General features: G+C 37.5%; 1 protein-coding gene across 5 annotated transcripts in view; it reads right to left on the reverse strand.

The window, feature by feature from the left end:
• The window catches only part of DISP1 (dispatched RND transporter family member 1), an 84558-nt gene that overhangs the window by 11711 nt on the left and 50328 nt on the right, over positions 1–22519 (reverse strand). For all 5 annotated transcript variants that reach the window (XM_085311797.1, XM_085311803.1, XM_085311777.1 and 2 more), the window contains 3 exons: positions 21457–21993; positions 3570–3599; positions 815–938 (listed from right to left, as the gene is read on the reverse strand). In XM_085311797.1, the coding sequence (XP_085167923.1) occupies positions 815–938; positions 3570–3599; positions 21457–21962 (660 nt within the window). In that variant the 5' untranslated portion in view covers positions 21963–21993. The remainder of the gene's footprint in view (positions 1–814; positions 939–3569; positions 3600–21456; positions 21994–22519) is intronic.

Below are 22519 nucleotides of genomic sequence, written 5' to 3' on the forward strand. Positions count from 1 at the left end.
CAAAAGCATTCTGAAAGTTACTCATGGGTAATACAGCTCAAGAAAAATAAGAAATGAGCTTAGTATTTAAGGGAATCTGATAAAGATTACTTTCAGCTTTCAATATGGATATGATTTCATCCCCAGAAGGCTCTTAGAATCCCCTTTCCTTTAAAAAAATYCTGGCACTTACTTTTTGAAACTTGATTTAGAACGTATGGTCTGYGTTGTACTGTGCCTATTATCTATAACCACGATGAATTTACATTGTTCAATGTATAGAAGTTCTGTTGTAAGACGCATGAGATCTGAATGCAGAAAACCATAACTTGAACTAGTGCACAACACTGATGTGCAATTGCTTTTTTATATCATGTTTAGCTAGCTATGGTAGCATCAAATTGTAATCTTTTTTTCTTTTTTTCTTTTTTTTAATTAGAGGAATTACCAGGCTCTTAAATCCAATTTCTTTCATGGATTCATCATATAACACTTACTTCTCTATGCTTACTATTAATGGACTCTCTCTGGAAATTGATTACAAAGCAGATCCATAGTAGGAAAAATCTTCAAGTTTTGATAGTAAAAAGATAAACACGCCAATTCAATTTTTAGATCCCAAATACAGTAGGCTGCACTGTAGACTTTAGACAGAGATGTCCACTAAACTGAGGTATGTCAAGAGTCAGGGTTTTTGTCCAGGCAGACTTGAATTTAAAAGGAATTTTAACAATTTTACAGCACTGTACTTACACTCACCATTTACTCGTATCACTGAAAAACCAGCACACCAAAAATACTCATTTCACAGTACGTGTGACTAGTATTTACCTACCAGCAATGGATCAGAGAAGTCTGGAAGATCTGGCACCAATATCCCAACCAGAGCACACACCACTATCAGCACAGTGCACATGCCCAGCACCACCACGGGCCAGTCGGCTATCAGTGCCGCATAGCTGCGGGGAAAGGAGCAGAGGAAAAGGCGTCAGAGAAACAAAGCTCATACACCGAAGGAGTCCATGTCCCTCTCCAAGCAAAGAGCCTCACTGAATGATGGACCTACTTTCTTCGTTTTCTTTCCATGAAATTAAGCTAAATGTCATATGTGGATGTAGGAAAGATTTGGAAATCACATTTATTTCTACTAYCATTTTGTTAAGCAAATCAGAAAATAAACAAAAAAAACCCCACTTTCAAATTTTCTGCCTACAGAAACTTTCTACTCTCATGAGAAGCCATTCATATCAGACTAGTACTACTGTTTTTTTCAGGATTCTGACAAAAATGTAGGTTTTAGCCTGTATTTTTTTTCTGTTGACAGAACTATGACTAACTATGGGTTACTGAAATAAGTGTTTTTGTTGTACGTGTTCTGTAATGAAAACTGCCGTGACTATCATTTATATAAAAACAAATTGACACTAAAAATGCACGCGCGAACTGAAAAGGTTGTTTAAGACCAAAGATGAATTATTGATATTAATACTTCTCCCATAACTTTAATTTTTGGTATAAATATTATCCATGCTCAGGAATCACTAGAAAACAAGTGTTTGCTAAAAGCTTAATGATAGAAAACATCACAGTTTCTTTTTTGAAAGCATCAGCTTTTTAAGAAAAATACCGTACTTAAAAGAGGAAAATCCATTTTAAAGTAGAACTTATAACGCAAAAATTTCCTCTATATTTAAAACTATCATATGTTTRAAACTATTTAAAACTTACTGAAGAGCCATATTCTAATAATACATAAAATCTGTTGTAAATTCAAAGGTGAAGCGGATTGCAACATGATGCATAAACTAACAGCATTAGTTACTTAGTCTTCTGGAACAATGTATATTCTCAGCTTTTAACTCTCTCTTCCAAATTGTCAGAATGCAAAGTTTATGCACAAATCTAATTTTTGTAATTTGCATAAGATACTTTTATTGTTGTTAAATTGGAAAAAAGTAGGAGAAAACTCCCAAATCTTAATTTCTTTATGATTTTTCTACTCCTGAAATCATAGCGCTTAYGTTTCAAGGGCAACACTGTCTGATCTTAGGAGCAAGGAGAGTACAGAAAGTCCACAAAGTTTACACAGTATTTTAAAAGATAATTATACAATATGAATCATCCTACACTGCTAGTATTTGAACACACTAAATATTGATCAAGATTCCTACTCTACTTCCTCCTCAACTTACATGCAATGTAACATGAAAATAAATTTATAGCAGAGTGCACTCTGCACTTATTTCTATGCCTTAAAGATTGYTGTTCTTTTTCAACCTCAGACCAACCCATTTCCTAATCACAGTTACAGAAATTAGGCAGAAATTCTCTGTCCTCCTCCCGCCCAGAGGAGACCTAACAGCTACAGCCAGCTCCTCACTCCAACACCTTCCCATTTTTCGATCCGTAAAATCGACACCCTGTTGCTGACTTTCTGTAGCGTGTGGTGCCAGGTACGGTCTAGAGGTCTAAGCACAGCTTTAGGAGCAAGAAAGTCCAAAGCAATGGATGCACCTCAATTTCTCGTTAGGTAAACGTGGAATAATTTTCACATTCTCACACAAGAAGTTACGAACCTTAACTAAYTGAAGCTTGAAAAGTGATCCGACATGTTAGTTATTATTAAGGTGAATCACAAAGAGGCAGTTTGCCAGGTGAGCAACTGTCCAAAGTAGGAGTGAAGGGAAGTAGATGACCTAACAGAATTTCCCTTTCTAGAGGATGTTTTTCCCTTTCGTATAAACACCAATTGCTAGATCGATTGGCTACGACAGACATTTGCTCTGAAGTTATAAAAATTATACCTAAAAATTTATTTTCCTGTTCATCACTACTGCAGGATTTACCCCTTTGACATGTTGCCTATGTAATTCCATTCTCAGTTGAGCAGCTCGTAAATTGGTTAAATTCTTTATTCGCTACCTATAAAATAAACTATGTCCTAAATAAACTGCTTAAATGTTAAGCCACAAACAGGAGACAGTAATTGTGCCTTTACATCTGTAAAATTCTCCTGTTTCTTATATCACATGCTCAGATAAGSAAAGATGACCTAAACCAGAACACCAAACTAGACGAACCACAGTACACAAATTTTATTTGTCTGAGTATCATTTGGTGCTGGAGGATTCTGGTTCGAACCAAGTTGCCTACAGATAGCCTATACCTCAACTGACTGTAAGTAATGAGAAAGATGGAAGTTGTAAGCAAGTAATGAGAAAGATGGAAATTATTTTATTTTTCTTGCATTAAGAAGCCTTAATGTATTTAGCTATTTTTTATTTTCTCTATGAAAAGTAAGCCACTGCCCTGCCTACTCCTTTCCACAGTCATTTGCGGACCCGCAGTACATCAAATTTTCTAAACCTCTTTGAGCTACCTAATGCTATTTGCCTCCACTGCTTTGGCAGTTCCAGAAATTCATTATCCACTGTGTAAGATACACTTAAAAAAAATCTAATTAATTGCCTACTATTTTCACCAAACATCTCTTATATTTTGTACTGTATGGAGAATAACAGTTTAGCCTTCACTTTATTCACTGCCTTCATGATTTTGTAAACCTCACATGTGACAGTAATATACCTTACCTTTTTGGTAACTTGAATGGTCTGGCTGGTCTGGAAAAAAAGAAAAGTGTAATTGAAAATATATGAAACATACATGCATATACCAATTTGTTTAATTCTTCTCCTTCATGGATAAGAAGTAAAAGATCATATATTTATGAATATAAATTATTTTAAAAGGCATACAATCATATTCAACTGAGTCTCTGCAAACAAGTAATTCAGCAAATAATTATAGCTACAAAGGCAGCTGGGTTTTCAAAAGCAGAATTTCGAGGCAGCTGATTTTCAGGATTACTCTTTGAGAGGCTTTTCAAGTTTTCAATAAGAGAGCAAATAAACTAACAGTATAAAAATTCAGTACCATAAAAATCACAGCAAAGTTTGCATTTGATGGGAAAGGACAACCAAAACACCATCTTCCAGCTCTGCAGTTCATGAACCTTCTTTGCTGCTGCTGTAGTTCCATCACAGAAAGTAACTTTGGCCTTAATTCTCTCATTCCATAATTAGGAAAATAGAATGACAAAAAGTACCCATATGTAATACCTTTTCTATGTGACTTTTTGTCATTTATTTAAAATTTAATACAAATAATATTACTTTGATGGATAAGAGAAAGCAAACCCACATGCAAATTATTCATATCTGCTGCCGGTCAGCAAGCACTTCATTTTGTTAGTTACTGGATCCTTAAGTTTCATATAGACTTCTCTTTAAAAGGAGACAGGGAAAAAAAAGAAACCCTAATTCCCATAAATAAGCTATAAGTCCTTTTATGAACTTCCTCTCTGTGAACGTGACATACAATCATTCTGAAGATGTAACCAAACCATAGCTTCAGGTAAGTTATGAACTTACCTAAAGTTCATATGTGAACTCATTTTACTTTTACCATCAAGGTCGTATCTAACGCTCTTTCTTTAAAAGCATAGAAAACAACGAATTAAGAAGCAGCTCCTTGCATAAAATAGATCACTTAATATTTCCGCACTGAGGTTTCCAAAAGAGTAAAGMTTTGCATGTTTTCACACCACATAACAGCTCAAACATTGGAGTATTCGAAAATTTTCATAAAAATTTAAAGATTAATTCACTGCTCAAGAATGAGGTTGGCTGTCCTTTGAAGAACGAGATTCACCACACCACAGTGAAATCCTAGTCCACGGGGGTGAAACACGCTGGCATATTCATCTCAAGGTAGTTGCAACCATGCCCATACTAGGTAGCAGTTCTGCTTAGACYACGCTATTTCTGAATCAGAAAGTTGCTTTGGCAAAGGGGAAATAATCCATATAAAACGAACCTCAGAAAGTCAATACTCTGCTCCACCAAAAAAAGGTACAATTTAAYGTAAAACAGGTCTTACCACAGCAATAGACCACTTGAGACATATATTCAAAGCATTGCTAACTAGTATGATTGCAAAGGGGGTGACAAAAGAATGAGTATAATTGACAGCCTGGCATAACAAAAATGCGAACTTTCCTATTAGCACTTTCATCAGAGGAGAGGATGGAAGAAAAAAATAAACTAGAAAAGCTAAAAACTGCTGCTAAACTGTCTTTTACTCCTCATCCTCATTCACAGCATGTCTCACCTGATACAACAYGACTATAAATATTATAGAACATTTCCTCAAGAAATATAAAGCCAACATAGGTATTTTCTCAAGAAATGTAAAGTTAATCTAACTGTGACAATAAATTTAAGATTTCTAAGAAAGTAAAACTCTCTCAGCTGTATTTAACTGCTGTCTAGAAATGCTCTGAAYGGAGCTGCTAACTGGGGCACGAAAGCAGGAGCCAGCAGTAGTAAAAACTGCTAATAGCAGCCACGAGAAAGCTGCAGAAAGGGAAGAGAAAGGCAGAACACCTGATCTTTAGTTGCAGTAACTCGAAGACTGAGGAAGCACGCAGACGTAAAACCGACTGCAGGAATGGTTCTGCAGCAGCCTGCCCGAGGCTGCAACGGCGTCGCGTGCGCCCTCGGGGACCTCCCGCCTTCCCGCGACAGCCTCCACCGCTAACCCAACTCACCTCAACTCAGGCTCCATCGGACGATGGGAAACTGCCCACCAGAGTCAGAAGCGACTGAATTTGCAAGTGGAGTGAGTATATACAGGACTGTATACGAAGAGAAATACTTAAACAGATGAGCCTCTCACGCATTAAAGCGTCACCAAAGAATACAGAAATAGTTGCTTCGCCTAAATACTAGAACCAGGTACAGCCCCAACGAAGAGCACAACCTGTGCATCCACGCCTGTATGGAAAAGGGAATAAAGACACGAACTGAGCCAGAGAACAGATTTTTGTGATTGCAGCACACATCTTTGTGTTTACGGGTCAGAAAGAAATGGATTCACAACATTTATTCTTAACACAGAGATGAATTTCTAGGCTTTTTTATTTATTTTTTTTTTTGTAAACATCTACATTTATGTATAAGCTCAGGCTCTTCTGAAAATGAGTCCTCCCTGGGTCGTAGCAGGCCTTACCACCACGAACAATAATACCACGTAACTTTTTGGCACAACCAACAACCTTCCAAGGACATCAGCTGGCATAGGCTGTTTTAATTCAGGTTTATACTTACTTGTAAAAGTTTATATGACAACTCAGGTTTTTGCTGGCAGATAAAATTGCTTCGCTTGTATTTGGACTTTTAATCAATTTTAGTACCTGCTTTTACAACAAAGTTAATCTACAAGGTTGAAAAACTAAGCGACCGATTTAATGGAGAGTTAACCCCCACGGAGGCAGTATTTTCCTGCGTGCGTGCCAGGGCGCTGCTATTCCCAGCGCCCCACGGCAGGCCGTCTCCGGGGCTCCGCAGAGGGGGAGTCYGGCTCATCCCGACGCTACCGCCCGCCCCGCTACGCAATGCCCCGGGCACCCGAGCTCGCTCGGCCAGCGAGACGGAGCCACGGAGCCGTCAGAGGGCCGAAGAAGCAGGCGCGGGGAGGGAGCGCCGGCGCGGGCACGTCTCCGGGCGCCTTCCCGTGCTGCCCCCGCTTCCACGGCTCTCCCAGCCCCGTCTCCGTAGCTTGCTTAGTAAATGCGTGTTTTGAATCAGTCTTTTCATCCGAGACTGATCATATTTTCATTATGTCCTTGTAATTATACAGCAAAAAAAAAAAAAAAAAAAGTTTTCCCAGTCAAACTTACAACTTGTTTTAGACAGAACTTTCCAAACATAACCCTGCCTTGTCCGGTGCATAAAACAGGGACAAAGATCCCTACAGAGCCACTCCTCAGCCCCCTTCTTTCCCATCAGAACCAAACCCCATTTCCCTCCRTTCCCTCCACCTGCAAAATAAATTCAGTGCTGAACAAATGACGATGATTAAGTTCTTCAAAGTTAGGGAGGGTTAAAGGCCACACCTGCTATCAAACTGTTTTGTTTCGAAAAGCACGCACAAAAAACCCCCGCGCACACCAAAATGAATCCCAGCAGTGTAACCAATCCCTCGCAGCTGTTGTGATGACTCTATTATATCAGTCAATAGGAAAAGTTATCCCTGAAAACTATGCCCCAGAATTCTTTAGTTATGCTCTAACACACAGAAATGCATAGCAAAGCCAGGTCGTTCCTGCTTAATTAATTAATGCTGCTCTGTCTAATTTTTGAATTATTGTACTTTCATTTAGTCAGTTTAAATAACATCACGAACGCCTAAGAGAAAGGCAAGACAAAAAAGAAAAATCCTCATCAGTTTACACGGGAAAAAAAGGTAAATTCCATAAATTACCTCAAGAAAAAAAATTAAAGCATGCTATCCTATCAGAAAGCCTGGGACAGAGCTCAAGTTGACCTGTGTATTAAATTACTAGTTTGATCACAAGTTTGACACTAGAAAGTAGCATCCCATTTGTTTGCGATGAGACTAACAAAGCCAGGTTATTGCAAAACTACAGTCACTGATAAAATATCCAATACACATGACRCCAAAGACTGAAACTGGAAGGTGAAATAAAAGCATTGGCTGTACTTTACAACATTTACTGCAAGCCTCAGCTCCTATTCTACAGACGCTTTTCTTCATTCTGRCCTTCCTAATGGCTAGTTCAGACTGAGCACCATACAGTTAGGACCACATAACGAAAAGAAGTATATATCGAACGAAGAATGAAACAGAGGTTCTTTAACATGAGATTCATTTGGTTGTCTCGCATCCTTCAATGCTACATGGTGAAAAAGAGTAGTGGTGTTTCTAAAAAGTGTTGCTGTAATATCGAGGCTTACCATAGGAAATAACAACACAAGAATGACAGATTAGAGCATCCGTTTGGACTATTACAGCTCTAATATCCAGCCTAAACAATCACCTGACCTCAGCTTTTCTACTAACGTTCTGAACAGTTGGGAAACACAATATATTTTCACTTTTGTATTCATTTTCATGTATTTTTGTTAGTAAATACGAAAATACTATTGCTTTAGATGTTTTTCAACTTGAGAAGAAGAACGGTACTAGAAGTCTAGTTTCCCTAAGTAAACTATGTCATGCTCTTCCATCACAGTATGCATTCCAGTTCTCAGTACAGTCAAAATTTCCATATTTTTCTCATGAAAAGGGACTGGCATGATTATAACAGAGAGGCTAGTTTGGCCCTAATTTCAAGCATAGTAATGAAAAACAAGCTCTTGAAAAACAAAAGTATTATTACATCTAGTTCCACAGTCTTCACATTACCTGGACATTACTTGACCCAAAGCAATGTTTCTTGAGCATGTTCCTCAGCATAGAACTGTTCCAAATTAAATGCTTAATAATAAAGCTACAGTTGGTTACAGKTTTCGCAGTGTATTTGCTTCACTGACCTAACACATTTCAAAGGAATAAGACTTCCAAGAAACCTGAACAAGTACCTAAGTATTCCAAGACTTTCTTCACAGTCCTTCTTCACAAATCTCAGTTGTGAAGACGACATCAATTACAGAAACCTCTTTTGCCTCATACCTGAAGAATCAACATTAGCTGCTTCAGGAGTGGGTGCAACAAACCCTGCAGAAGGCAACGATGAAACAGAAAATGATGAAAATAGGCTGTCTGTTGATGCATACTTTGATAACAGCTTTCTACCTATTGCAAAGCAACCAGCGTTTTAAAATGTGTTAGCAGTTATCAATAACTTGACAAGTGGAAAATTATACTAACGTGATTCTGAACGTGAACACTCCTGCCTACATTAATACTGTTTTTTAAAAAAGTCATTTAGAAAATGTTAATAGATTTCAACTTACTTTCGTACTAACATACCCAAACAATGACCTCCTAAAACGTTTTAAATCCCCCATCACAAATTTATATATTGTCCTTGCTAATTATTTGACTTCTGAGTTATTTCTTGACACTTTAAGATCCAATACATCTATACATTGTGAAACAGAGAGACTGGAGCTTAGAAGGAGGACTTTTCTCCTTCATTCCTTGGAGGCAGCAAGAAACCCATCAGCCTTCAAGCTAAAACTAAAGCCTGTGGGGCTACCTCCCCAGATACGGAGCAACACAGGCACTGACGAGGATTGTCATGCTCTAGTCTACAGTATAAGGCAACATCTAAAGCACCTCAGATGTGTGAATCTGCCTTCCCCTCTGTTTTGCTCCTGAGGGACAACTAAAGGAAGCTCCCAGCAGCGACCCCCAGCTGACTCTGGTGCTTGTGCTGAGCAGCTGAGCTGAAGATGACCTGAGGAAGCATCGCAGTGCTCTTCCTGCACATCACTCCCTGCAGTGAAGCAGCTTCTCAGAAACTCCTAGTGAAATGCCTTATAAGCATTTCAAGAAGGCAAGCACCAGTCTTTGCAATTATTTTTCCTRCTTCATTGCAGCAACTGGTCTCAGATGAAAAGTAAAGGTTGCTGATAAATGCAATCCACTGGCAAACTGAGCAGAGAATCCTATTCAGTTGGTCCGAATAGGAACAGTGGTAACAGCCCTCAATTTCAGGGCTCAAGCACAGGTCAAACTGCAGCAAAGAAAGTCACTAACAGAAATCTGGCAGATAGAAAAAGCTTAGTTTTCTAAACTGGTCCAGAGAGAACTGTTCACATGGCTGGTCTTCTTCATTTTGGCACTAAGCTGCACAAAGTTGCAAAGACAGATTAAATACACAGCCTATAAGTATTTATCCAGAAAAACAATCRAAGTAGCTTTCATAGGAAAGTGATCACCGACAGAACTGCAGATAAGTCAGCAGAAGAAGCAGTTACAACAACTGCTCTAGYAAAACGGGATCCAGAGTAAATGAAAATTGTAGACTTTGACACAGATCTATACCAACTCCAATTTCTGGAAGTACAGACAAACTACGTTTTACCTAATCTCAATTCTACTTTTCTCATGCAAGTATTTGTAAAAGATCTATTATTTTCTTGATACAAATAAGATCACATGCATAAAAACCCTTACGGTGTTTGGGTAGTTGTCAGGGCACAAACTGTATCTTCTGTTGGAAGCATCTGACATACCATAGGTGCTATCATTATCTAAATGAATAGCAATATAAAAAATTAAAAAGCTAATAGCAGAAAAACTAACCTCGCTCCCTTGCATTTCACTATAAAATTAACTTGAATCAAAAACATTATGTTACAATAAATGGCTGTACTTACTGAAGAAATCAATATGAAGACTCTCCTGTCCAAGGATTATGAAGTGTTTAACTCCAACACCTTACTTTGTCAAAGGGAAGCTATTCCTTTGTTGGTAGATCTGGTTACAAGAAGTGGTAAAACACAGCTTTTTGTCATTACTACACTCAAAGATAAGCTAAATCCCTTCAGGATAGAACAAAATATGCATCATATTGTACACCTTCCATTAGAACATACAATACCAACTAAATTCCTGCAGAGGAAGAAAATCCTAGTGTTTTCAGCATGTCACTGACCCATGAGAAAAACTTCAATTGCTTTTAACTATCAAGCTAGCTTTTGCAGTTACATGAGATATAACATCTCTCTGCTCTATCGTTTTAACAATMAGAGCAACCACTCAGCCAACAAATCCAAATGATTTAAATTGCCCCCCAAAATTTTGCAAGCCTCCCAATTTAATTTTCTGCTATGCTGTATAGAGTTTTCCTTGACTCTGATCATGATTTCACTTCCGAAGTTTTTTAAACATGTAGTGTTTATTGCCTTTGTCTGCACATATTTTTGTTTATCTACATCTATAAAGGAAGTACAAGACAATGCACAGCAGAAGCATGTTGTAATAAAGATGAAAATTCACTTTTTTGATGAACYTCTTTTATCTAATTTTTAATGAAAGCAAGAAAAACGCAAAGAATTTCTTGTTGTTTCTCACACAAAATGCCAAGGAACTCTCCAAAATATTTTTCTTTCTCTAAATTATCAGGGTGAGATGATCTTAAACTAACCGAAACTATCTGAAATTTCATCTCACGAAAACATATGAAAACCTGATGTTGCACATTTGTTTAACCTTATGCTTGTTAATTACTTCTGATAAGGCCATTTTTATGCATAAAATTAAGCAGAATGAAAACTGTTGTTGTACAGAGACTAAAATAAATAAACTAACTGGCAACTGTATTACAGATGTCCATTTGAGTTTTTACAGTCAATATTCCAGGCTTTCTGAAGGCCCCTGTTTTTCTTGTATTCTACCTCTTCAGYTCCATCTGGGAATCTATGTTCACCACAAGTATGAGTGAATAATATTGCCTTTCTGCAAAGTAACTGTAATATGTTAATGACAATAAAATCATTGTCTGAGTGATCCTTGCTGTAACTGATTTAAATTTTACCATGAAAATGTATGCCCCATTGACCTACAGCACGCACACAGGGTACACGCAGATTCCTTTGGCATCAGCAACATGTCCTATATACTTTACTGTAGCCAAGACCTTGCTTTCTTTCTGCTATTAAATCCATATTAAGCTGACAGTTTGTTGATCTATTTTGTAAAAGTGAAAGGTAGTTTTGACACATCTCAATCACAAACTTCCAGCTTAAGTCAGCATACAATAGATGCACACGGCAGACACATATGTTCCTTCCAAGTCAACAGATATGCATAAAGGCCAATGCAATCAGATTAACATCCTATACCTGCATATTTTCACTTGGAAGTTTTGATTAATTCAATATCACTGTATGATTTACTATATACTAAAATTAAAACTTCTACAAATTTATAACATACAGATGACTTAAATTTTAAATGCTCCTTTAAACATCTCCAAGGCTTGGGGTTCTTTTTCCTTTTGCCTACTGCTACATACAGACAGAATACATGCAGAATACCAGGCTCTACTTACAAAGTCTTCATCTTCAGGTTCTTCAGAAGATTCATTTTTGCAATACTGACTTCTGACGCCCTCCCTCTTTCACCTCCCACAACTGAACACATATTATCATACTCCTAAGAAAGTTAGTTCTTCTCCTTAAGAGAGTGTACCCTATTCATTATCTTTAACAGGAGATAAATCACCTTCTCCATAGGAAAATGCCAGTGTATGAGGAAGCTATCAAGCACTTATGCAGTATATACCCTAAAATTATTTTTCTTATAYCCTTCTTCCTCTCAGAAATCCCTCTTCAAGGAGTCCAGCCACTTCTAAAGATAGTTCTCAAAAAATACCAGTAAGAAAACTATCATCAAACATACATAAAATGGAGTGTCCCAGTTCTAAGTGGCAAAGCTTATAAATTTAAAGTATGTTTAAATCAGAAGGTTTAAATAAAGCTATGCATGTTTTCCTTTAGCTTCTGAAACGCTAMAGGCAGGACCACATATAGTACAGTTTGGCAAGTTAAACAAAAGTTCTGAACTATTCAAGATAATAAAAAAGGCTTAGTAAAATACCAGCATGAATCACTATTTGAAAACAAGCCAGTAGCTAATTTGGAGCAGACTAATATTATTTCAAGATCTCTCACAAGTCTAAAACCATTAATCGTTTTTCTTTTCTCTGTAATTACAGTGAAATTAATAGATACGTTCTGGGATTTAAATGACGACTAGAGTAGTTTTCAGCAGTTTCACTAGCAAAAAAAAAAAAAAAATCCCCTCCTTAGAAATATTTTTATTTCAAAGCTGTTTTTATTATACTTCCCAGTTTAATGGAGAAATTCAAGGTCATAGTCACAACTTCTATTTCTCACACAGACAGGAAATTAATGTGACCCACCAAACCACAACAGGCACCCAGCAAAAATCCACCCTGCAGCAAAGGGGGCAAAAGAGATGGACCAGAGCTTCCACCKCAACGCGCATTTCTCCACAAAGGCTGTACTCTAGGCTCTTACAGGCACCAGGGGCCGATATTAAGGATGTGCATGCTTGACTCTGAAGCGTGGAGACTCTGGAGCGTCCCGTACCGCGCTTCAGCTGGTMTACGCTTCAGCCTTCCTTCCTGTGCAGATGTAAGGATTTGTAAATGCAGATCACCAGAGGCTTCATTTTCGCCTRGTCTCAGAAGCTTGGACAACCTCCTTGGACTGAAGAGCTTCTCTGAAGATAGAACACAATCCTCAAGAGTTTCTCCCAAAGCGTTTGGCTGACTATAGGGACAAATGCTACTTTTTAGCTTTCTACATGTTTACTCTTTTACAGCAAGTGAAAACACTTCTGCTTTACTTGAGCAATTTTCTTTAAAATCAGCAGTTTTTCTCRTTTAAAATTTTAGTGTTAAGTTGCTGTTCTAATACTTGTGAATTTTGAGTCACTTAGAAACTGATAATTTTATATGACATAAAACACATTCAACAACACTAGGAGATTTTAAAAGGATTTAAAAGGATTTATAAGTATCTATAAAAAAGGCTCTTTAATCTTTGCTGATTTCACTGAAAATGTGAACATATGTAATAGCCCATCATCTTCTGTATCTCCTGAAATTATATTATTTGCGTTTTGTTTGCTTAGTAAAAAGCAAGCAAAAACAGAAATATTTGACGAACATTCGAGATTTTTGCTAAGACCTCCCCAAAAAGCAGTGTAAAATTAGCCAGCAGACCATAAAATAGATTTAACATGATGAAATATTTTACTGTTTTTTCAGTAAGAAGTTAGAAAAGTTCACCTCCTTGAATGAATGTAYTAGACACCTGATGAACGGAAAAATGTAACGTAAGAATTTTGCAGAAAGGTATCCCACTTACATAAGAGAAAATATTGTAAAAGTGGGAGGGGGGATGCCTATAAGCTTTTCTAATTCAATATATTTGTCTCCTCATTTATGGCTTTGCTAGAAAAAAAATTGATTTCTAAAGTAGATGGTTTAGACTTTCTCAATATGATCAGTCCTGATAACTTAGGATTTCTGCCTATGACTCCTTCCAATCTGTATAAATCTATTAGTACTACTAGGTAATTTGTATTTTGCATTAACAGTTAAAGTTTTAAGAAATTTGCTTATTCAGCAAATATGAATGGGAGTACTCTCGTAACACTTAGTTTAACACAAAAACTAATTAATGCCAAATTGCCCAGGCATGTTGCTCAGGCATATTTTTCTCTTGCATTTCTTTCTTTTTTTTCTTTTTTTCATTCTTTTTTGTTCAAGCACCTTCTACTACTTAAAAGCACGTACATCAATTATTAGTTACTAGGAGCTGAAGAAGACATTGAAATATTATCAGAGGGGAAGGACAAATGCTTTTGGAATGAGCTGCAGATGACTATTTCCAAAGCCAACTCTCCTCGTTCCACGCTACCACCCTGAAGGCAAACGGAAAGCTTCCAAGAACAGGGTTTACCCTGCTCTTCCAAACACCGTCCCGGAAGAAAGCTGAAAACCAAGTACCTGCTCAGGTTCACTTCTGACTTTCCTTCTTCATTTTTTACTGTTGCCTTACTGTTGTTTCACACTTGAACTTCTTACTTACTATTAATAGTGAATGCAAACAACTGTACACAGTCAAAACATTCCGATAAACAAACTGTCCTTTTTTTTAGCTATTCCTCCACACGCATTTTTTCAYTATTTCTAAATATGTGTATGTAAATGCTCAGTTTTAAAAGCTGTCTCAAGCACAACACAGCCCTGTCCTTTTCAAGAAGGAACACAGCTGATGCTACTTTTCCAGTCCATTTAGTACAAGAAAGCACTTGCTTCTTTTTTTTTCTTTACTATTTCTCTTGTATGATCTTCTGTGGACTTTATATTCAGAATTGTATCTTCTGAAGACTACAGCCCAGCAGATTACTAGTCAAGTGCTAGCTACTCTGTTGGTGAAAGAAAGGTGAGGGATATAGGGCACAGGAAACTCATTTTCAGATACGTASTCTCTGCCTCTTGCAGGCTCCAGGTTCTGGAGGCCAGAATGCCGCAGGGCTGGTACTCAGCTGTGCTCAGACCAGAGCAGGAATCGTGGCCATTYCTTTTTACTGCAAAAAAAGGCCTAGTTCAAAGTGATCCGAAGTCTAGACAAACACTAATGCTTAATTAGTGCAACTAAGAGCCTGCAAAAATCCCTTGGACTGTCTAATGAATGAGATCTTTTAAGAGTACTCAATTTTTTTTTCTAAGTATGTTATTTTTAATTTGCTCAACCTCTGAATTATAAATGGCATTTTTTATTTGTATTCTGGTCTCCACATGTCAGCCCTTTGCTTTAAGCTCTGTGCAAGACTAACAAGGAGCGCAGCAAGTTTTTGTATAGCTGACAAGGCACAGTAATTACCACGGGAACTGTGAATGACCTAACAAAACCAGAATAAACCTCCTGCATTAACACCGTGTGAGATAACTTTTAAGACTAAATAAAAAGAGTAAAAACGAGAAAGCATAGCTCAACATGTTGACTSCCACGAAAACAATTTTTTTCCAGAGAAAGAAAATTAACCAGTTTATTTCTTTGGTCACAAGGAGAGCTCTTCTTCCAAACTTGCACAGCAGAGAACCCCCACGGGGGCTCAGAGATTCAGAAGGATGCAGGAGATTGCTTTACATTCTGTGTCCCTTCCTTGACTGCTTCAAAATCCCCAAGTACGCCACTGGGCTGGTCACACTGCGACGTGAAAGGGAGCATCTAATTTGTGGTTCCCATTTGCCTCCAGCCTCCTCATTCCGGGATCCCATTTTAGTATGGCATGAACAGCTCAAATGAGGGAAAAAAAGAATTTGGAATTTTTATTGTTCCCATACAAATTTCTGTCGTGCATGAACTCCTGATYTAGAACATGTATTGGCAACATAATGAACATTAAAAACATTAGTATGTTGACAAATGACAGAGCAAAACAAGAGCAACAGCTTCCACCTTCTAGCTGCTGAAGGCTGATAAAATGGTTCAGGAACAACCTTAAATATATATATTTGGTCAGATTTTTGAAGATATGTACTTTTAACCTTCTAAGGGCAAGAGAAYAGGTTTCTTTTACTGATCTTTAACACAGTATATATTTACATATTGTATAGAACACACTAACACGTTTCATACAAAAAGTGAAAACCAAAGAATCTTCTAATGCATTAAGTAGAGCAGACTCTAACAATTTTTGAAACAAAAAATACTTAGATGTGTGTAAAATACTTTAAATAATATTCCACGTAGGAGTTTTTTGTGAACTATTAATATTGCTGAAATGAGAAATTATATTATAAAATATTGCAAATGCACATATAAGTATAACCAGTTTAGCAAGCCTCGCAAAATGCACTAGATAACAATTATCCTTTTCCTGGACTCAAGCAGAGAGCTGTTTCATAACAAAGTCTTGTTATTAAGATTGGTATTTGGCAAATATTCCCTTGCTTTTTGAAAAAACAAGAGCTTTTTATTTCTTTCTGGTTCTRATCTTTGTGCCAAGTATTAGCTAGGAGTAAAATAAAAAATGGGTAAGAGGCAGCTATCATGCTCTATCTTCACAGCTATTCAGCTGCACGTTTCTACACAGCTCCCTTTTTAAAGCGTTAAAGTATTGAAATATATCTATAATACTGTTTAAAGTGTTTAGCACAGAAATACGTGACATATAGCAGAACCCCAGAAACTGTGAGGGTTTCCCCTCAGAACCGTGACATAGATCTGCAATGCCAAAACAGATCTAAAGAACGTTTAAATCTAACTGAACAGATGATGTCCAATAAGTTTGGAGATATTAATGCTTTAACAGTTTCCTGACTCTGAACTATTATGGTTTTTCCTGGCTTAAAATATCAAATTGGTCTAACAAATGAAAAATTTGAATCCAGCAAGTCAAATTTTAGTTGTGGCCCAGCCACTCAGGTGCTGTCCTGGCACTGYTACTAATGGTGAGCTGTTATTCTCAGCTTACAGTGCTTTGGGTGCTCATAAAGTTTTAGTTAAGGCAGGCTGGAGATGACATGAACAGCTCCACTTCCCTTAAAGGAAGCATGTAGCAGGCAYGACTGCTGAGAAAGGCTTCGGAAACTAAAGGTTTAAAACCAGGGGGACAGAGCATGGGGAAGGATCTACATAYTTTCCATCGTCTAGACTCTGTGCAGCTTAAGCTGATTTTCTTCTTATGTTCTAGCTTGATATGACTGTATGATCATGGAGAGATCACATCCTTTACTACAGAAATTTTATCAACAACGTTTAGTCCCTCAATTTATCAGAAATAATTTGGATGCTTTACAGAGGGGTTTTCTTTACTTATCTGCTTTAGTCAAAAGTATTAACAATATCGTCTTGAAATGTAAATAATGGTAGGTGATATAAAGCAGGTCTACTCTGAGCGAGGAATGCTTGTATGAATTTATGGGCTCAGACTTGCAGAACTGCAAATACTATGCTTGCTGGCAATTTGGAGCAGTTTCCTTATCAGCAATACCACCGTTTCTTTTGCAGCTCCCTGACCTTCTGTCCTCGTTTGTCTGTGAGTCCAGTCTTACGTTCTCAGAGTTGTACTACACAAGATAGATTCCAAAAGGGTCGGTATCAAGATTAGCAATGACATAGGTAGTTTTCAACTACAGTTTTCCAACTAGAAGTTCACATACCAGCCTGAGATTAACAGTCTAATTTGGTACAGAGACAATAGCTGTACATGGAAGTGTGTACACATATACTGTCCACAAATCTATGATGACTTACTGAATGTTTTCTACATGTTCTTCCTTTTAGCTCCAATTTACACGCACACATTCGTACATAAATAATAGATTTTGAAAAAAACAACAATGACTTTAATTAAGAGCTTTCTAGGTTTACATTGCTTTACTGCAGTGTTTAGTTCTGCTATAATATGCAAACATTTATTTATTTTAATCCTGCTTTCATCCCATTAAACATGCTGCTGGGCGGCACAGTTTCCTTCTGCCCTAGTGACTCCTAACTCAGTGCCTCCAGCTCTCAAGAGCGATTCTTCATGCTTCTACTTCTTCTGTATAACAACAGACTAACACTTTGCTTGGTTCCTCTTCCTCATTTCTACCTTCTACTCAGGCAATGCTGCTGATGATTACAGAAGCAGATGGTGGTCAAGGAGCAGCAGTAACTACCCATCTTCCAAGGGCTCTAATCCCCACAGGTCTGTCAAGATACATAACTGTGTTTAGACAAAACAYGTTACATCAACATGATGGGATTTCCACCCTCTCAAAGGGAGAGGGTGGAAAATCTTCCAGAAGCACCTGAAAAGAACTAGTTGCAGCATGCTCCATGAAATGTAAGTTTAGAAACCATTAGTCAGAAAGCAAACAGAGTCCCCAGACAATTTCATTCTAGTACGGACAGACTTCAGGAATCTCACGGATCGTGTGCAGTCAGATATTCTGCCTACTATGAAAGGGGTAAGAACATATTCAGATGAATTACATCTTAAATACAGACAAGAAATAATACAACACTTCCAATTTCTTCCAATCTCATAAAAATAGCTTTCTAAAAATAAAATCCATCAGAATGATTAGGATGAACAGTTGAACTATTTTACCTTCTTTTATAATAGACTAGTCATGATCACATTGTATACCCATAAATACTAAAAATATTTTATTTCTGTTATGTTACAAGCCTTTCACACCAATTTAAAAAATYGCCCAGACATTCAAGATATGGTGTATAGATGATGTTCCCATGTAATTTAGTTTAAACTTCAAAGCTCAACACACTACAAAATCCCAGATCCAACCAACTTTCAGAGGAGACAAGTGTGGCATTATTTCAATCTGTCTTCTTTTTACGCTCCCATCCACAACGATACACCAGGCCCACATTCTTTTAATATTAGGTCACTAACAAATGTTAAGCCTGGGGCTTAAAAACCTGATAAAACCTGTCATGCTGAAACAATTGGTTACCTGTCCAGAGCTGCAAGCATTAGTGATACAGTTTGCAAAAAGCTTTCACCCTCTCTAACATCTTTTCTCCCCTCAGACTTATTATAAGAATATTTAAACGCATATTTTTAAATACTAAGAATCAAAATGAAAGCTATTTTGACTATACACTGAATTTAATTAACATATCATATGAGATCTTGCATTTTAAGTAACCCTGTTAGAACATGCACATACTGTAAAACTGGGTGAAATCCAAGTCAGCCTTGTAAGTATCTGGGAAAGAAGCTTTTGTGCTGATTTTAGGCTCAAAATGTATTAAAATTAGAGGGTGGAACAGAGATCATATAAATATCACATACACAGAAGTGTTCTTTTGTGAAGAGAAAGTTRCCTGCTCATGTCAGGGAAGAATGTACAAGTTTTATCACTTACTTTCTCCATCACTGCGAGGTAACAACCAGGTAGCCAGACTACTACTCTCTGAGCAGACGTACATCTGCAAGTTTGTATCCAGTTTCTCCTTTTTAACATCTACCAGCATGTCTTCATCCATAACAACCTTGCGTTATTATAACTGGGATTCACAGTGTAACAGGACGCTCTAACATTTAGACACACTCTGTGGAGTATGCAGGAAAAAAAAATCCGTGCCCGTAACACCACTGATAAAGTCAGACAGCACGCATCTCCCATTAACGCAGCCACTGTCCGTTCAAGCAGTTAAAATACATGCAGAAGCCCAGCTTCCACCGCACGGCGTGGGACCTGAGTCTCATTTACCTCATGTTTAGACCTAAAACACAGCTGACAATAACCAGAGGCTGCATGGTTTTTAGAAGATGGACTAATCGGTTTGCTGGCCTACGAGGCATATTGCAAGCACCTGCTCTTTCAGCAAACTCAGTTGCCCTGGGTAGAAAGCAGCCTAGGAAAGAAACAGTGAACATTTWAAAGGGATATGTAGAATACACTAATGTAGAGAGTTAATAACTACAGATGTTTTAAAGGTCAGAATCTACCCTTACTTTGATGGCTAACAGTACAATGACAATTACCATAATTTATATAACAGATCCTCACAAATACGCATTATTGGTGAGGAAGTATAAGGTGAAGAAAAGCATCTTGGCTCCAGATCTTAATCACAGAGGTCAAACACAAAATCCTGGAATTTGTAAAATACTATGGAAAATATTATTTCATCATATCTGAGAACTTTTCAGTGCTCTTTTTTTTTTAAGAACGAACAGAAATCCACATTATGGATAAAATTTGTTCTCTTTCTCATAACTATGGAATATAGATACAATTTAAACAGTCCTGCTGCAAAGGGAAAAAAAAAAACAGAATTTAGTGTAGCCACTTTGACAGTTTGAAAGGTATGACTGACTCTTCTGTAAGTGCTTAGCCTCCTGCATACCTTTGCACACAGAATCATACAAAAGTTTTCATCTTTTCTTAATATTTAATCAAATATGGGATGGAAAAATTATGTCTGACTGTAAAAAGTTCCAACAATTAGGATTTTTTCCACTTGTAAGAGGAAAAACTGGCAGAGGCAAGCTGACTTGCACTTTATGTCATTAACTTCATTTTAAGCTGCTTTCACCTTACAGAAAAAATTTTTCATTTTGACATTTTCCACCTTGGATATTTGTCCCAGTCTCATATTTTCAGAAGTTTAAAATCCATATGTACATTTCAKCAAGACAAAATGCATAGAATTGGCTGAGAAATATTTGTAGCTCCAAGCTCTAAAGCGAGGATGCAGATGTTGAACAGTCTCCCGAAGAATAACTTTTATTATCCCAGTGAAACAACATCCAATTTGGCTCAATTACAACTCAAAAGGAAAATCTTGTATGAAAGCTTAGAAGTGTCTTACATTGGGGAATTAAATTTTTAGAAACTGACTCCTAGACTGAGAGTGAACTTGCCCAGTACCAGCAGTTTGTAGTCAACTTTCCTTSCAATTGTTGCTCCTAGTAGCTGTTCACTGAACCTCCAAAACTAACAGATATAAAGAGGAAATTCTTTATGAAGTGGTGGAGAGAAAGGATTAAAAGTTTTAACAATCTCAAATTTCTCARTCCTAGCACAACTTTGAAGTTTGGCACATACATACACTGACATGAGGTCAACTCACTCAAACAGTTGATCTGACAAGGAAAAACAACATAGTACATTTATTAACAGAGTTGTWAAAAGTATTTTTCAATGCGTCTTTTTGAGGAAAAGTGATTTTCGATCAGACTATACAGATATATCAGCTTTTTCAGTGCTAGTTATCTCTGTGTTGTCCTATCCCTAGAAATGTAGGCACACTTCCAAATAATCCCCAAGAAGAAAGAAAAAAATGGCCTTTCTTGTTTAGGAAGGAGAAATTCATTCCAGAAATACTCATGTAGAGCAGCAAAGCTAGTTTCCTGAYTTGGTTTCTTTCAAACAATAAATCCTAAGTAAGAATGAAATAAATAATTTCAATCAATTACACTGTTCATGCAGGCTTCCCCAACTTAAGGCAGTAACATATCAAAAATTAACATGGAAAAGCACTGTGAAAGAAATTGGGGTCACCACCCTTTTTGATCATCCTCTTCCACAGCAAAATGAAATGACTTCACAGTTCTCAATATGTGTAGCATTTTCTAACAAGAATTCAATCTGCTTACCTTATCCTGGCTATATGTTGCTGCACAGGCTGATGCTGAAAATGATCAGGCCATTGATGGTGAAGGCAGAAGGACGGTGAGGGCTGAAGACAGCACGCAGGCTGATATATAGGTGTATGTTTTTGGCAAATAGATGCTGAGTACTCAGTATGTGGCTGCATGCAGCACGAAGTCATAGGAGACGGTGCCGAGCTGCCAACCACTGAATGACATTCTTGCTTATTATTATGGCTACTTAAAGGATGATGGTATGGGCAAGGGTGGCAGCATTGCGACAACATCTGCTGAGTTCTTTGGTTGTCTAAAGGCAGAAAAGAYGGTTTGATTGTACCATTAAGTTGCAGGCAGCCATTCGGACTCGCTTTTGTTCTCGGTGCTTCCTTGGGTGGGAGCTGCTGGACGGCAACATCTCCGTCATTAGCTGCAACGACACTTGGGCTCGTAGTGCTTGACAGGATGCTGCCGTTGCTCAGAATCGCGGARTCACGGACACTGCTCATAGCCATGCTCCCCGTTCTTGATGGGTACGCGACGTTCCTGAAGAAAAACAAAGCAAATGTGCAACATTTTCGGATGCTCAGAAATAAACACAGACTTAAATTAGTAAAGCTCCTCTCCCACTTTTACCTTTTGCAACATGGGAAAATGGAAAGGAGTCACACATGCTGTTAGGAACATTTTGAAGACTTTTACTTGTTTGACAAAAAATTAAAGTGAAGTTACATAAATGCTGGGAGATTAAACTGAAATATAAGTCAAATTAATAGATATCTGACAGTCTCTGAATCAGAGCCAAGATGTAATGTTTGAAATACATTTTGTACAATATAAAGACTAAGTAGAAAACTACTGTTTATGAAAACAGATTTCACTACAAACTACAAAACCATCCAAATCTTACACTGCAGTTTGCCTGTGTGCTCTGAAAGCCAGCAAGAGACAGGACTGCATAGCAGAGTGTGTTTAACAGTGATCAACGTGGCAGTTTCTGTAACCTCCTTTCCTATTCTCCCACTTCCATTGAAAAATCAGGCTTATTAATATTTTTGAATATTCTTTTAAA

The sequence above is a fragment of the Rhea americana genome, unplaced genomic scaffold (genome assembly GCF_003343005.1).
Source record: "Rhea americana isolate MKP2758 unplaced genomic scaffold, rheAme1 scaffold_109, whole genome shotgun sequence".
In the NCBI taxonomy this organism is placed as follows: Eukaryota; Metazoa; Chordata; class Aves; order Rheiformes; family Rheidae; genus Rhea; species Rhea americana.